Raw genomic sequence first — 16,803 nt, 5'->3', positions numbered from 1 at the left:
GTCGACAAAGTCAAATGTGGAAGACCGTGAAGCAGATTAAGGTATGCTACTTACATTTTACAATCCATTTTCGTGTCCATGTGTTACGCCGCGGCAAAATGTAATAATCGCCACAAAATGTAATAAGAATCGCCGCAAAATGTAATACTAAAGCAAAATGTAATAACATTGACGCAAAATGTAATAAAAAAGTCAACGCAAAATGTAATAAATTTTCTAACGCGTATTGTAATAACGCAAAGTGTAATAACCCTCGAACGACATGTACGATATCTCGAAACCAGAATTATGACTCGGCCAACGTTATCCTAACATAGGTAATACTGTGGCATGTAGGTGAATTGAATATTTGGTTCAATTTGATGTACAGGTTTTGTTTTGGGAAAACTGTGCAATACCTTTCAGTTTGAAAGCTCTGTGGATAGGAATCAAATGTAATATCGGGTTGTAACACCGTCATACTTTCACAATTTTCAACTCCAGAGATCTTGTTTGGACTTAGCCGTTATGACGAGAGTTAGAACAGTAGAGTTGCACTGTCTCCACCGGAACACGTGTCGGTTAAGTCTGTAAAAAGCGATCGAGATTCCGTAATAACGGACGTTTCTTTCAATCAAAAGTCTATAATTTTTGCCGGAGATTCAGCAGCTGTCCATATTAGCGGGGCGTTCGAAATTAGGTGTCCACAAGGCGAGAAACGACTGTACCCATATATTTCAATCACCACAATCTGATGAAAACCTACGTGTTCTTGAAACAACTGTTAACTTGGAACTTACAAAGGTTCGCCATTGGCCCCGTCAGAAGATAATGTCTTTTGTTCCTCAGTTAAAAATTTTTATTTCTGCAAAAAAAACCTTTACAAATTTTGAAATGAAAATCAATGTTAAATACCTTGGAATACTGATCGATTCTGACTTGTCATGAGACTGTCATGGAAATAACATATTGACCACATTTGTCAGAAAGTTAGCAAAACTGAGACATTATGCACTATGACGTTTACTGCTCAATGTCTATCACACTCTAATTTCTCCCTATCGAACTTACAAGTTACGTTTATCAAAGGCGATTATTAGTTTTGCAAAAGCGTGCTCTTCATTTTATCTATTTTGGTAGTGCTCGTGAGCATGCATTTCCTTTTTTTTTTTTTTGTCAGAGCAAGCTGTCTTCCCTTATTAAAGTTTTTCCAATATGCTTGTTATCTAATGTTTGACATTCATGGTCAGTCTGCTCCTATATAATAACGTTCTCAATCAATTTACCAAAACTATATATAGTACAGTTCGCAACTGTAACACTAGAGCATCCTCAAAAGAGTTGTTGTACGTAAAGGCTTGAGGAACTGAGCGAATGAAAAACTCTTTTGCGAGAATTAGAGTGTTGATCTGGAACTCAATCCCTCATAGTGTTAGATTATTTTGTAAATCTAAATTTCGTAAATCTATCAAGAAAATGCTTCTCAATACTCTAGAACTTGAAGATAACTATATTAAAATCTCTCAATTGATTAATTATTTTTCCAAATTATATTAGTTATTGATAATTGTTATAGATCTATAGTTAAGTGTTCTTGATTTTCTCCCTGTATTTATTTTATTTTGCTTATTAATACCAAACATAATCTATTTATTTTACTCTACGCCACCTCGATTACCCTCTTACGCTATTTGCGGTGTGTTTTTTTGTTATTATAACCGACTGAAATTATAACATAAATGGTCACTAGCTGTTAACTTGAACTTGAATAAACTAAACTAAACCGCACCCTTCAATAACAACGCGACGCTTATTCGAAACATATCTCTGGGGTTGAAGATATTGTGAACGTTTGAAGGGGTTACAACACGATGTACCACCTGATTCCGCCTGTACACCAAGTTGAACCAAATAATAGAATTCACCTCCGTTAGGATAACGTTGGCCGAATCAGAATACTGGTTGCGAGATATCGTACATGTCGTTTGAGAGTTATTACGTTTTGCGTTATTACAATATGCGTTAGAAAAGTTATTACATTTTGTGTCAATGTTATTACATTTTGCGTTAGTGTTACATTATGCGGTGATTCTTATTACGTTTTGCGTTTTTACTATTACATTTTGTGGCAATTACTACATTTTGCGGCGTAACACCATGTCTTTTGCGACCAGCGTTTCCTCTTCGACGAATTTGTCGAAGAAGAAAAAAGCATGAAGTGTTCCCAGTTGCACACGTGACATGTGACATGCGATTTTATTGTGACCGCCAGGCTTCAAACTATTTTCAATTCTCGGTTCAACACATGTCAAGTCAAAATGAACTTCGCTCCAGTCGGCAAGAATTTTTTTACAGGTCACCATTTGGGTTTACAGGTCACTATTGTCACAATGATAAAACAACCCTGACCCTTTATTAATGGTAACCGTAGGCCTAAAAGCTATTAGGGAGTCAAAAGGGAGCTTACGAAACAGGACGCCAGAATGACGAAGAAATGTTGCGCGAGACTGTGCATGCCCAATCTTAAGCGACATTTTTTCGTCATTCTGCCGTTCTGAGTCTTCCAGCCGTCCTGTCGCGTAAGCTCCCTAACGAAATGACGACGGCTACGGCAACGCCAACGCCAAAAAGCAGTAATATTATTGGTTAAAACAGGAAAAAATGATCGTGCTTTACGTGCGGCAACGTGCGGCAAGTTTTTTTGTACATTTATTTTCCGTACTCGTCAAAACAACAACGTAAAATGACCAGTTTGCAGGTTTTGACGACAACGTGGACAAACAACAGTGAATCTTTCTTTCTCTTTCTTTGCTTCAAATCCGTATGAACCAATCAGGTTAAAGGATACTTCGCCCATATTGTACAAGATAAACAAGATAGAAACATCGTGAAACACTTAGGATAGCTCAAACTTATATTGTAAAGTGACGTTTTCGTCTCCGTAGCCGTAGTGGTTTCTCAAACTCCTTATTATTTTAGCCTAAGGTTACATTAGGAAATGGGTAGGGTTGTTTTAGTAATGTTAGCGCGGTTTTCAATTGAGTATCGAAAGTAATTAGTATAGCAAATTACTTTGGTTTTATGATTACTGACTCAGTGATTGGTTCAAAGTTCTCGTGCCAGTTTTTCAACCAATCAGAAGTGACACCAAAACCAATCGTGGCTCGCGCGTGCACATTTTCCCGCGCTTTGTGTCGGCTACGTGTAATTACTTCGAGTTTTGATTGGTTTACTGGATTGTCTCCGTCCTTTTTGATTGTCCAAAGTAATTACTTTGGTTTTACGACACTCATTTGAAAATCGCTCTAAGACAATGATCTGTCAACCTGACCTTTGACCTGTAAAAAATACCTGCCTCGCTCCAGTCAGCTCCTTTCAGTGGACAGTTCCTGGTAGCATCTAGGTACCTCGTTATTTTACTTCGACAATAACGTTTATCACTTCTGCAATAACGGGAGCGCGAGTATTGCGGAGTGATTTTAGGAGCTTATTGACACTCACTAATCCACGGTCTAGATTCCTTCTTGCAAACTTTTTATTACAACGAAAACCATATCAACATAATTGAAGTTCTTTTGACTCCGTTAATAATTAAACAATACATTAGACTATACAGCGAAGCAATAAAGTCGTCGTCAAAGGCCATACTTTCTATGGACCCTTTTTTGTGCCTCGCGTTATAAAACTCTCTTTTACACTCGAAACTAGGTTGATTGTGTTGAAACAGGGGATATTTGCTTAGACAATGCTCTTAAGATATCGAGGCCGAGTTCGAGACTGAAAAACTTGGTAAGTGCCCGACTGAGAAAACTTGGCATTTAAATTAATTTGGAAAACTCCATTCGTTTTGACCAGTTTAAATTTATCTTGGCGTTTTATACAGACGCGCACAAATCGACGGCACGGACTCCTCCCTCGTGACACAAACAAAACAAATGTTTAGTTTGCGCAGCTCTTGAATGCAAGGAGCATCTTGCTTGTTTGTATTATGGTATTTTCGGAAAAAGTCAAGGAAAGTAATAGCTTCTTTTGTAATTTTAATGTCCGATTAAGGAGTTGAAACTGCATGCATGAGGCCTCTTCGAAGCACCAGTAGCTCGCAAGAAAAATATGCATTCCTATTCACTCATGTCCAGAGATGCAAGTACAGTGGGACCTTTCCTTTGGAACACCTCTATTCAGGGGACACAGAATTTGGTCCCGGGAAAATGCTCATTCTAATCTTTGCCTCCAACCCAACCTATAGTCAGGGGACACCTGCCCTGGTCCCGAGAGTGTCCCTTGAACAGAGATTCCACTGTAAAAGCCCATTTCCGAGTTGCTGCATGCCTCAGTTTCAAAGCGAGTCCTGGTGCACTGCCATTCAATTGGAAATGAGCTGCGTATTGTTATGAAAATCAAACTCATTTCCCTTGCAATAGTTGAGCACCAAGACTTACTTCGAAACCGAGACAAACAGCAACTCGAAAATGACCAATTAGATGCACACCCAGTTTTGAAATCCAATACGAAGTTCCCCTTTATGTCAAAGCGTTTGCAACCTATTTCTAGAAATAAGGTAAGTGTAAAGATTAGTCTTAGTGTTGGTGAGGATATATGCTGGGGTTTCTCTTCACTTTCTTCAGGACCGCTAATTGTCTGTACTCCTACAAAGTTGAGAAGAAGAGCAAGGGGACACTTCGTGACGCTTATTGAAACCTGTGTGCATCTTAGAGGCCATTTCATGTCTGCCTCCTCGTCAAAGTGAGGATAAGTGCGAAGGTAATTATGCTACTTTACATATGAATGAAAACTAATTTTCATAAGAAAAACCTTCACACTTAGTCTCGCTTTGAAAAGGAGGCAGACATGAACTCAGAAAAGGCTTATTTCTTGCATTTCTGGACATCTTCCTTTTTAAAGTCTCATTGAATGTTAAATTTGGGAAACATGAGTTCGATCCACTCATCCTTGTCGATTTTCCCGTCCTTGTCTCCATCAACAAGGGCAATATCTTTGGCAGCTCCTTCTAGAGTGATATCCTGCCCGATGTCTTCACAGAAATCTCTGAGTTCCTCTGCTCCAATCAACCCGTCTTTATCTATGTCAAGTTCTCCGAATAGCTCCGACAGGGTTTGTTCCTTTGTTCGCAAGGCTTCAAACTCAGCCAGGTTTGGAACGAAGGTGAAATGGTGCAAGTCTTCGTTTGTCCAATCTGAAACACAATAAGACAAAAAATTTCGAATGATTTATAGTTTTTCACAAAAATATATATTTTACTCGATAGACATCGATGAAATACCGGCATTTTTTAGTTCCTAAAACTTTATATCAGCGTCGTGCAAAGTAAAGATATCAGGCGAGTTCATACTGGGGTCCAAGTAGGCCCTAAATGCGCCAAAAACACAAGTCAACTTTCGACTTGCTTGACAGGTTATCGCCCTCTCGTGTTTTGATCTGCTCAAGTACGTACTCGAGGGAGCATGAATACTTTAAGCCTTTTTGCGTTCCAGTATTAACGCAGATATTGAAGTCGTCAAACTTGACATACTAATGTCAACATTTTTAACCGTTCCGGCCTCAGTCAAGGTGATACAGTAAGGCGATCACTTTTTTCGGTGGTTTTAAATGAATTAAAAAAACTCAGATCTCTCAAATTTGGATTTTTAATTATCTATAGACCAATAAACAAAACATGGCATGACCGCGCGGATACCAGTTTTATCTTCTCGTGCAGATATGATATCTGAACATAGAAGTAATCCTCGCACTTAGAGCGAGTTTCAATTGAGTGTCGTAAAACCAAAACCAAAGTAATTACTTTGGCCAATTAAAAAGGACGGAGACAATCCGGTAAACCAATCAAAACTGAAAGTAATTACACGTAGCCGACACAAAGCGCGGGAAAATGTGCACGCGCGCGCCACGATTGGTTTTGGTTTCACTTTTGATTGGTTCAGAAAAAGTGGCGCGAGAACTTTGAACCAATCACTGAGTGAAGTAATGCAAAACTAAAGCAATTCGCTAATTACTTTCGACACTCAATTGAAAACCGCTCTAACTGGACAATTGAAACAATTGTCTTTTTACAGACACCTGAAAGATTCAAGTGGTTTCAACGAGATTCGAACACATGACCTTTGCAATGTTAGTGCAATGAACTACCAACTGAGCTACTTGAAGCCATTCAGTTGCGAGATATGATATCTGTCACTGGTTCGCTGCACTCACGCGTGAAAAGATACCATGAGCACTCGAAGATAAAATTCGTTTCCCCGTGGCGTCATGTAATATCCGCTATATCTGTTGTATTCAGAGTTGAAGTTAGCCCTCTTGTTCTATAAAAAGCAAACCCCCTTATTAAGAAGGTGTAAATTTGAAGTAGTAGCTCGAGAGGCCAAGTTTTTTTGGGGAAGAGGATTGGAGCAGGAATTAAGTGCATCGAACTAAAGACTGACATAGTTTGAGAAATTTAAATGTAGTTTAACTCATTGATTCCTGAACCACCTTCCATTGACGAGTAAAATCGTCTGGCGTTTTATATGCTCACTAATTTGCTAAAGCAAAATAATAGACAACTTTCGTTATCTTTTCACCGAAAAATCAGTGAATGATGACTACTGGGTCTCATTGCAGAATAAGACAGCTTGGCACGCGTACTATCGCACTATCGGCGAGTTTTTTTTTTAAGTACATCGCGTAATGTTTTATTGCATAAAGCCCGTCACTGAATCCTCTGGCATCCGATATTTTCCCGACAAAGCAAAGCAAGGCCTCAACGGCAAGTTTTAACCTATTTCAGGCCTCAAATCCTAGTTATTTGATTGGCTAATACCTCAGCCTTGCAATAATTTATGCATTGTTCATTATTATTGCTTAGCAGCCAGGTCACTTTGTCTTCAAAATGGCGGATACATAGTATTTGACAGCTCGATTTTGTTCGCGGAAGTTTGATTAGAGGACTGTAAACTTTGAGCAGGATGATGAGGTAAACTACCAGCAAACTGTAAATTAATTTATTATTTTAAGGCAATGTAAACTTTAAGAATGATACTTAAGACAAACAACGAAGTCTTCGATATCGATGAAAACAATATATTTCTTTACTTCCCTAAAAAAATGAGCTAACCACTGGAAAACAAGCACCCTTTGATTCGACACAAAATAAGGCTCTGGTTGGTATATTATCATAACAAAAGGTTATGTCAACATTATCTATAAATGGCGTGACTGGAACTTACATAACTCGCTTTTCCTGAAAAATACAACTATAAGACCATATTTTGATCAAAATTCAAAGAAAAAGGCTACTTGCTTGTTTCAACGATCTAACGGTGCAGATATATTCATTCAGTTATTTAGAAAACTCAGTTTCTAGGGAAAACTCTCCCTACTTCCTGTTTGACTGACAAAAGTTTGAGTAGCTCGAGTATGGGATTTAAAATACTTCCACGCCCGTAAATCCGAATTATCTTGATAAATCATGGTATTGATAAATGATACAGATTGTAAAGCGATCGTTCAGATCATACCGGGATTATCGGTAAATCGTGCCCGAATTACAGTTTAGTTTAAAAAGATCAACTTACGTTTCTAATCGTTTGTTTGAGGCCTACAGTACTCGAAACATTTGTTGGAACACCCATCCCGCTTTTCCTTCTCCGGCTTCAAGCAGTTGCCCGAAAAATTCTCACACAACATTGAATTTGGAGGAGGTGGAAACGGGATAAGCTGCGATCTTGTAACAGGATGATTCTAGATCATTCGTTAAGTATTCCAACTAACTATGTTCGGTATTGTAGCTTATCAATGCCATCACCATTAATTAGTGCTACTTAGAATAACTGAGATTCCAACAAACTGACATCCAGGGAGGAAAGAATCACAGAATTTCGATTTCATGTGAATTTACTTTGCGTTGCATTGCATCGTCTAGAATCCGTTTACAGCCGCAAAAAAAAAAATTGCAAATGTTTTTCATTTTCAACGTTCCTTGGATGATCTGAAAGCCTCGTATCCTCCGTCTTCTCTTTCCCCCATTCCCCGTCCACGGTTTTCTCTTCTTCCGGTCCCCGTTACACGTCGCCCCACCATCCCTCCCCTGTTTGCAAACATTTTATCTCAGATCGATCATTGTCAATGTGGTTTCGAACTCCACTCTATTTGTTGACCTCGTGAAAAAGTACAACTTTTACGGGAACGTGACAGGAAAAAAACCCCCTCTCAGAGAAACGTCAGTTGTCCAAAGTGTTAATTCTCTAGGTTAATTTCTTGAATGTTCTTGGCTTCTCTGCTCCGCTTCCCGACAAAACGGCGATGAAAGCTGGTACAATACACATCATCGACACGATTCGGCAATTCGGATAAGAAGTGAAAACGATTGTAGCTTCGTGTTTCGAATCTCTCACTGCCTCATCACCTTACTGTGGCGCGCAATAAGACAAACATCAATCCCTTCAAGTTGGTGAAAACTTAACAAAATCACCTTTCACGGTGCAATTACATCTGCATCTACTTTCTGACTAAAATCTGCATCTACTTTCATTGTTGACTACAAAAGAAAAGGAAGTTTACTCAAGTGTCTAGTCTTCTAGCACTGGAGCACTGGAGAACTGAAATTAACAATTAACGCAAATCAAATGAAGTTTTTGAAGAGAGAGAAAATACCGGAATACCCGCAGAAAACCTCTCAGAGATGAGAAGAGAACTAACAAACTCAATCCACATGTGACGCCGAGTCTGGGAATCGGAACCTGGGCCACATTGGTGGGTTCACCAGTAGGCCAGCCCTGCACTTTCGGGGACGGGTTTTTTCCAGTAGTTTTGTCCCGCTCTTGAATTACTTAAACCCCAAACATAAACATACAATGAACTAGTTTAATGGCATAAGTTCCTGTATCGAATATCGTTTGACTTCGTGGTGGAGTATTCGAACTTGTAAACGTATTAATCGGAAGATCATGGCTTCGACATCTGCGAGAAGAACTCGGTTTTTTTTTACCGAGTCATCCACCAGTCATCCGTGCTAAATCTCTTTATTCACATTCAAAATCTCCCGTAATGCATTTGAAGAATAACTGTGGCATCGATATTTTGCGCACACCTGTTGTGTTTCTAATTACGCCAAGTGTTTGCTAGCGCGGGATGGAAAACCTTTTAATGTAAATTTGAATAATCTATACGCATTAACCACATGTCTGAATTTAAAGCGCTGTTGATAAAACACAGGGTACGTTTGCGGTTGTTAATCTTCGTTTGTTTAGTCTCTACGTGCGCTTTTCGACCCAAAATTCATTTCATTCTTAGCAGGAATTTTAAGATGTGCCCAGCCGCTTGTAACGTCAAACTGATTTTTGCCCATAAGTCCTATTTTTTTTTTTTTTATTCTTTGATTGGCAGTCCATTTACACGCTATTTATTTACTGCGATAAGAAGTGCTTTCCACATAAAATAAGAGATGTTTACTTTGAAATGGAATATATTGCGTGGGATATAGTAGTATATTTTTCTAGGTTTGGGATATCGAAAGTACTTTTCATTATATTAGACATAATTGCCTTCCAGATTGATTAAGTTTTTCAATATTGCACTTGCATATTGAAAGAGCCACTTTACTTCAGACACGTACTCAAATCCCTCTTTGACAACAAAAATGCACTTGGCAAGGCGCATCTCTTCACAAGTTTATTACGCGTTCGTTGTTTCACAAAATAACGTTATCATGGCGGATTAAATGAGATGGAAATTTCTACTGGTCGACTGAATCCCGGAAGAAAGACACGCATGTTTTCATCCTTATCTCAACAATCGTTATTCGGTGTACTAAAATTTGAAATGAAACTTTAAGCTGAGATTTTGCCTATTAGAAAGAAATCGTGTCTTTTCTCGTATTTCGAATGCCAAGCGCAGAATGTCAAGCTCCAAAATCACCTTTGCGGTAATTGAAATGAAGGCTTTGGGAACAAGTTCTGCCAAGAGCAGAAATCTTTTAACGACCGGGCGATTTTTAAGATCACAGGGCTTAAGAACGAGGGAGCTATTTTCAGTCATTTTGACTTAACGCAGTAATACCCTTAATATGCTCCTACCTTGAACCTCGCTGTCTGGCGTGTTTACCCTGTCCATGGCATCAATTTTCACATCATCCGGAATAGCTTGATCTTCAAGCAAGGAGAGCAGTTCCTTTTTATCTTTGACATTCTCTATCAGCCAATCCAGCGAATTGTATCGTAAATTCGACTTGGATTTGTGCATGAATTTCAACACAAACTGGGTGTCTTTTGGATGCGTGAGGTACTCAACAAGCGACATAAAAGCACGAAGAGCAACTACACCAGGTTGAGACGTTGAAAGGTTCTTTAGCAATTCCACAATTTCCTCAGCATCCTTCCCCTGTAACTTCAAACCTGCAACACCAGTGGCTGCAGCTAAAACGTAGTAAGGGTGTTTCTCTTCTTTTAGTCCCTTTAACAACCACTTTAGGCGCTTGTCATCCGGCATAATATGCGGGAAATGCAATAAATTTGAAACCATCTGGTTCTCCGAATCCCAGTTATCATCCAAAATATTCCGCACCATGTTCTGTTCGTTTTCCGCAAGCTGAAAGTAGCTAATCTTCTTGGACAATCGGTTGGCTTCATCAAGATCGTCTTCATTTAAAAAGAGTCCTGCAAAATTCTCTAATCAATTAGCATTAAACCGATAATTGAATCAAGACCTTTTCGGTAATGGGGAAAAGGGTAGAATAACATATAGATTGTGAATATTCACCTAATGAACTCGCCATGTTTTGGACCCAAAACACTCGCGTTTTCCTTGTTGTGTTCCACGATGCACTCGACTTTTTTCCCTTAAGGATCTTGTTGATAAAGAGCTTTGTATGCCGGGCAATATCAACTTCATAAAGCACACATCTCCAACAGCTAATCGAGCGCGAACTCAAGCCGTGAAACAAGACACAAGTGTGATCAGACTTAAGACTTGTGAACGCTAAAATACTCCAGTATTTTCCGGATATTTCAGCGAGATTTTCTTGGATAGATTGTCGGTAGTTCGACGCAAACACTAGCAGATATTGACGGTAGAGAACGCTTTGGAGACGGTTGTCTTTGCCCAGTCGCGAAATCTGAACCCGCTTATGTTAGCATATTAAGAGTTCATCTGTCTGTAATCCCGGCAGGGGTCCACTGCGAATGAAACACCGTCTTGTATCCGGGAGGTTCGTTAGATCTCGTTGCCAAACCCGGGATGCCAAACCTTTCGATTCACTGCTAAAAAAAATCCTGTGATACCCTTAATTTTGCGGGGAAATTTAAAATACCGTATAAAACAAATGTTCTTCGAGGACGAAGACTTTTCTTTATATAAGCCTTGAAAGAATACTTAATGATACTCTCCTAGATTCGGTTTCGATTAATATTTGCCAAGAGAATATTAAATATTAGTTGTATATGAAAATGCAAATCGAGCTCGAATTTGTCATTTTCATGTTCAAATGTCTAGACAAAATATTAAGAAGATCAGAGTTGATTTGTATTTTTCGTTCTCTGGTTTTCCTTCAAAGAATACAGAATTACATTGACGAACGAACAATGCTAGAGAGTAAGTTTGATTAAAAACTGAACACTGAGCAGCTGGAATAACGTGAAACACTAGAAGACAACAAAGCTGCCGAAATTCTAAAAGTAGACATCCGCCCCACATTCATTTCAATTCGACTGAAGTTTATCTTCTTTATTGTTAAACTGATTTTGTACATGAAGTGACTTAAATCTATCAAAACATTTTTTTATAAGTAAAAAAAAGACAATAATAACGAAACTAATGATGATGTTGGCTCTCACAATATAGAGCTTGAACCTTTTGCGAAATTTTGTTAAGCGAATTTTCAAGCTACGGCGGCGAATGAGAGGTTTATTTGTGGAAATTTTTTTCTGATTGTTGTAGTCTTCCCCTGACGTTTAGACTTTTTAGCTCGGATTAACATAACTTTTACGTGGAAATCGTGTAATTAAGAAAATCACTTTAAGCATACAAACACCCCAAATTAAGTAAGCTTTTAATGTACCGATTCAAGGCTCGCAAATATTTCAGAAATTTCAGGGAACGCGATGCTTTTTTAAGGCGACATGTCACTTGAAAATGTTGATAAACGATGTGTTTTGTCTTGCTACGTTACTGTTAGGGAAAGAATCAATTTCGTTTTCAAGAAGTCAAATTATAGATCACATGCTAGTGTTTGATGTTCAGCTATATCGACTGTATCGTTAAGTTTAAAAATAGAAGAACCGTAGCCAGGGTAAAACATATTAAAAAATTATAAAAAACGTTCACTGGCTATATACAGTTAAAAACTTTCGAGCTTTCGGCTGTCAGGCTACAGCCTTCAATATCTCCAACATTCTAAAGAAGGAATCTTCTACTCAGCGAACAAATCCCATCCCAACACCTGAGGAACTTGTTTGCATGTTTTTTTAAATGGGTTGCACCCTCCGATTTCTCCAATTATGCAGTCCTCCTCTATATTAATGGCATTTCTCAGCCTCTAACTAGACTCCTTAAAAAACATGATATTCGAGTTGTCAGCAAGCCATTCAAGACTTTACAACAGGAGTTTCCCTCTCCTAAGTCCCGACCTCCGATCGATCTTCAACCTAACGTGGTTTACAAAATATCTAGTGCCGACTGCCCATGGAGTTATGTTGGCGAGACTGGCAGATTCTTTGAAACCAGAAAAAAAGAATATATGAGGAATGTGAAGTCTTACGCAAGAGGCTCCAACATCGCTAAACACGCTTGGTCTTCAAATCACTCTATTGACTTTAAAAATTCCCAAGTGATTGACAAGGGTTCTTCTCGTACCCGCAAGACACTGGAATCATGGCACACCGCTTCGATAGATCATGCAGATAACAATTCTAGGCCGCTCCCTAATAAAGAAAAAAATATCGTTAAGCTTTGTTGTCAATTGAAATTTGCAATATCTTGTCGCATTTATGCTGCGCATGCGCAAAAGAGAAAGCTCTGGAGTCGAGAGTGTGTCTGATTTGCGCTTGAGCATGCCCAATCAGACACAGTGCAACAGAAACTGATCTCATGCATGCCTCGTGAGGTGAAAGGTTAGTCGGCTTGGGGAGAGAGTTTCCCGATGATCAGTCGATTTGTGACCGAGGTTTGGTGGTGGAAGGTGTTTTTGTGTTTAAGACCTTCGTTTGTTAATTTAAGCCGAACATTTCTGGTTTCGTGCACCTGGACTCAAGGGTAGCGTCATCTAGGCTTTTACTTCCTGTAGAAGACGCACATGACGTAACAAAAGCTTTAGGGGTCTTTAGGGATTTAGAATTCTGATTAGGTATTGTTTCACAATTTTTGTTCTATTGTTTTACGTCATGTGTGTCTTCTACACGAAGTAAAAGCCGTCATCTAGGTGTAATCCTATCTTTCACGTCGTGATCTTTGGCAGAAGTCAAGAAACGCATTCGCAGCTCAGGCTATTTTAAACCAGTACACTAGTGTACGACCGTGTACTTTTCACAGTTAATTTTATTTAAGTGTCTAGTTCTAGCGCTGAAGCAGTAATTAGGGACAGTGTAAACTGAAATTAACAATCAACGTTAATCAAGTCAAATATTGAGGGGAACTGACCGGAGTACCCGGAGAAAAACTTCTCGGTGCAGAGTAGAGAACCAACAAACTCAGCAACCCACATATGACGCCGAATCTAGAATCGAATGCGCGGCCACATTGCCAGGGAGTCTAGTGGTCTCACCACTGCGCGATCCCTGCACCCGACAACATTGCTCTTGCAAATAAATCGCATTTTTCATTGACCGGAAGCCTGAGCAAACACGCGAAAGCGACAGGATGGAACGTAGAAGCAGGTTGTTTGGTGATCGAATATTACCTCAAGCCTGGTCATTTTCCTGCCCTGAATGAATTTTCTAACAATTTACAACAATTGCCCTAGTGCAACCTTTGTTCATTCCTGTGCTAGTGTTCGACTCCTGTTTGGACCGCTCGGATTTTTCCGAATTACACCAGAGACAATCACGATAAAGAAATTCTTTCATTCTCCATATTCCTTTCGCTCTTCGTAAACTGTTGTCTTTTTACAATTTCGGTAAAAATGCTAGTCTGAAATTTCAGCCGTCTCCTCCCTAAGTATAAAAATGCTTACTTGGGTTCTGGTCTCCTTTAACCCTCTGAAACGCTCCAAACATACGTATATATAAACATATATATGTCCATAGCCTGCTTTGCTCCGGATACAGCTACTGCCTTTAAACTTTTGCGTTTTTTTGTCACGGAATGCTTCAAACTAATAGACACGAAAACACTGACGAAGATAATTAAATTTTGTTTTTACCCACGAAATGTAGTTTTTATGCAGCTAGAGAATTGAGTATCAATATTAGATAATCTTTGTCCAGTTGTCCAGAAATCGTTCTCAGGTGTCGAAAGTTAACGCGTGATCTCCAGCTGTGATTGGCGCCTCTTTTTAACCAATGACAAGCAATCGCGATCGCGCACGCATTTTCCCGCGCTTTAAGAGCCAGTTACATGTAATTACTTTGTTCTTTGAACCAAATTTTCTTCATAGGATTCGGCTCTGACTCTTTTTTCGGGGGGGGGGGGGGGGGGATGGGAGTCGCGATTTGCCTGCGCATCATATCGGTGAGGTTCTTTGCTTTGCAGAGACACTTTTCAGAGAAGTCAGCCCAAGTAGAATCTCATCATTCAGAGGCAATCGCCATGACCACTACACCATGTGACCAATTACCGGGAAAATATGTATTTTAAAAACAATTGTGGGCGTGACCGAAAACGAGTTTTTGTGTTTCGTTGCATGCAATGCCATATCCGGTTATGGAACGACTAAGTAACACATCCCATCGAGCTTAATTACATGCATATGACAGTGACATGATTTTATAATTCTCACGGTATTGTTAAGGAAAAGTATCAAATATTGGAAACAATGTCCTTAACAACACTTTTATAAACTGTGAACAGCTGTGCTAGGATTGCTTTACCCTATATTTCGGCCACGGAATGTAGACATTGGACTTTAGACTACGGAATTGAACTGGATATTGACCAAGATACCGAAGGTCCAAAAAAAAAAGTGAATTTTTTTAAAAAATAGGAAATCTGCTGAAAAAGCTTCGAACAAAGTGTAGCATCTTGTCTTTTTCGTTTTCGAATTTTCATTGGTTAATGCGTTTTTAATTTACCTTGTGGTTGGTCATGTTAATATTTGCTTTGACAAACACTACGCATTATAAGGAGAATCTTTGCTGATGTCATTGCTCAAAATTTATCTCATTTACCCACGCTTTCGTGGAATTGTCTTGCCACACACAAGTGGGCTTTAAAACTGAGTTTAGATGGTTTTTTCAATTAAGCTGCCATCCGTATTTTATGAAGCATTCGTTTTGATAATCAGCCCAATATTTGACATTGAAAACTGGCAAATGATTGAGAGGCGAAAACTTTATTGCGGCCATAAGTTCCCGAGTCGGAAAATTCCAATTTTAAGTAGTAAATCGGGCTCAAATTTTCACCCAGCCGATCATGCAATACGATGAGATTATGCTGTTGAGGCAATTTCCTCTCTATATTGCAAATGCAGAAAAATGCAGTCCTAAAAGCAAAAATAAACAAATAAATAATAATAACAATAATAACAATAATGGTAATGATAATCATAATGAAAAATTTAAGATGAAAATGGTGATAAATAACTTTTCTGGATCAATGTAGAAACAAGTCACCTTTAAACGTCTACAAGATCGTCCAAACAATTTTTTTGAAATTTCGAGTATATACATACATCGTATGTTGATTTGCTTCTCTAGTCTTTGTTTTGAAGTCTAGGTGGTAACTTAGCAATAAAGTCTAAAACAAAATTTTTCTTTTTTGAAATAACAAACATCCAACTGCGACAGTGATTACAAAAATGCAAGGATTTGTCATTTCACGCAGTTGTATGTCATGCATGTTAACGCAAACAAGGGTCTCCATTATTCTTATTGACAATAAAAACGAAGGTTAACTTTCAGCCAGTTTGAATTTGATTGGCTATGCTTCCCCACTTTTTTTTTTTTTGAGATCACACATTTTAGATAGAACCGTGTATTCTTTTCGTTGGATTTTTTCAACTAGTAGCCACCCGCCACTTCAACGAGATGACTATTGATTTTTCATTCATTATGCGAAAAAAAAATTAAATGCAATGAAGGACACATTAAAGTGGTACTCTGTGTTTTATTCTGCCAATCACTTTCATGGTTAAAGAAATCCACGATATATTTCCGTGGAATTTATCGTCTCGCGCAAACGAGAAATTTTCCTAGAGCATACAGTCAGTCACGCTCGGCCTTCTGTCACGCCATTTTTGTCACGCAGGAATTTTCACGCCTTGGCAAACATTCAAACGTCGAACAGGTCAGCCTCGTTTTATAGACTATGAACTCTCATGCGTTTCCATCTAAAACCAGGTGGAATGTCATCTTTGAATCCTGTCAGCCTCTTCAAAAGTTACTAATACCTTGATAGAATGTGATGTTGCATGGAGCAGATGTCATTATTGGTTAGAAATTCGGCAAATGTCTCTACACGAAACGACACGGGATCTTTCTTTTGGTGAGTGGCACACAGTTGTTTCTCTTTCATTTGTCTGAACCATTTCTCTGCCTAAAATCTCACATAATCAAACTTGGGCTGTAGTTTTAAACATTTAATGTGTTTCCATGTCCTTGTTTCGACGCTTCGAATGTCTCGCTTTAAGTTCTAGACGGTTCTTCAAAATTTAAGCTGATGTTGAGTTGTTGACATTTACAAATC

The 16,803-nt window shown here is 38.8% G+C and overlaps 2 protein-coding genes across 3 annotated transcripts in view; one reads left to right on the top strand and one right to left on the bottom strand.

The window, feature by feature from the left end:
• Positions 1-3,496: 3,496 nt before the first annotated feature.
• On the bottom strand, positions 3,497-11,120 carry LOC138049384 (uncharacterized). The gene is made up of 3 exons (XM_068895638.1): positions 10,729-11,120; positions 10,047-10,625; positions 3,497-5,173 (listed from the first exon to the last, which is right to left on the bottom strand). Exons 1-3 carry the CDS (start codon positions 10,742-10,744, stop codon positions 4,884-4,886), a joined length of 885 nt encoding a protein of 294 aa, XP_068751739.1. The 5' UTR covers positions 10,745-11,120; the 3' UTR covers positions 3,497-4,883.
• Positions 6,844-16,803, top strand: part of LOC138049383 (uncharacterized) — a 49,342-nt gene continuing 39,382 nt past the window's right edge. The window contains exon 1 of one of the 2 annotated variants that reach the window (XM_068895637.1): positions 6,844-6,946. Coding sequence is in view for 1 of the 2 variants with exons in the window: in XM_068895636.1 (XP_068751737.1) it covers positions 16,566-16,602 (37 nt within the window). In the remaining variant the exon portion in view is untranslated. Of the gene's footprint in view, positions 6,947-16,387; positions 16,603-16,803 lie in introns of those variants that run through there. The other variant, XM_068895636.1, reaches the window with a different exon arrangement.

Source organism: Montipora capricornis, chromosome 5, assembly GCF_036669925.1.
Source record: "Montipora capricornis isolate CH-2021 chromosome 5, ASM3666992v2, whole genome shotgun sequence".
NCBI lineage: Eukaryota > Metazoa > Cnidaria > Anthozoa > Scleractinia > Acroporidae > Montipora > Montipora capricornis.
The sequence above is the reverse complement of the archived record's forward strand: the minus strand, read 5'-3'. Positions and strand labels throughout refer to the sequence as shown.

What these genes read in the sequence shown, in the direction of transcription:
- LOC138049384 (XM_068895638.1), bottom strand. An exon ending in GCCAGACAGCGAGGTTCAAG is followed by an intron (nt 5,174 to 10,046) that starts GTAGGAGCATAT and finishes ATTGTGTTTCAG; the next exon opens with ATTGGACAAACGAAGACTTG.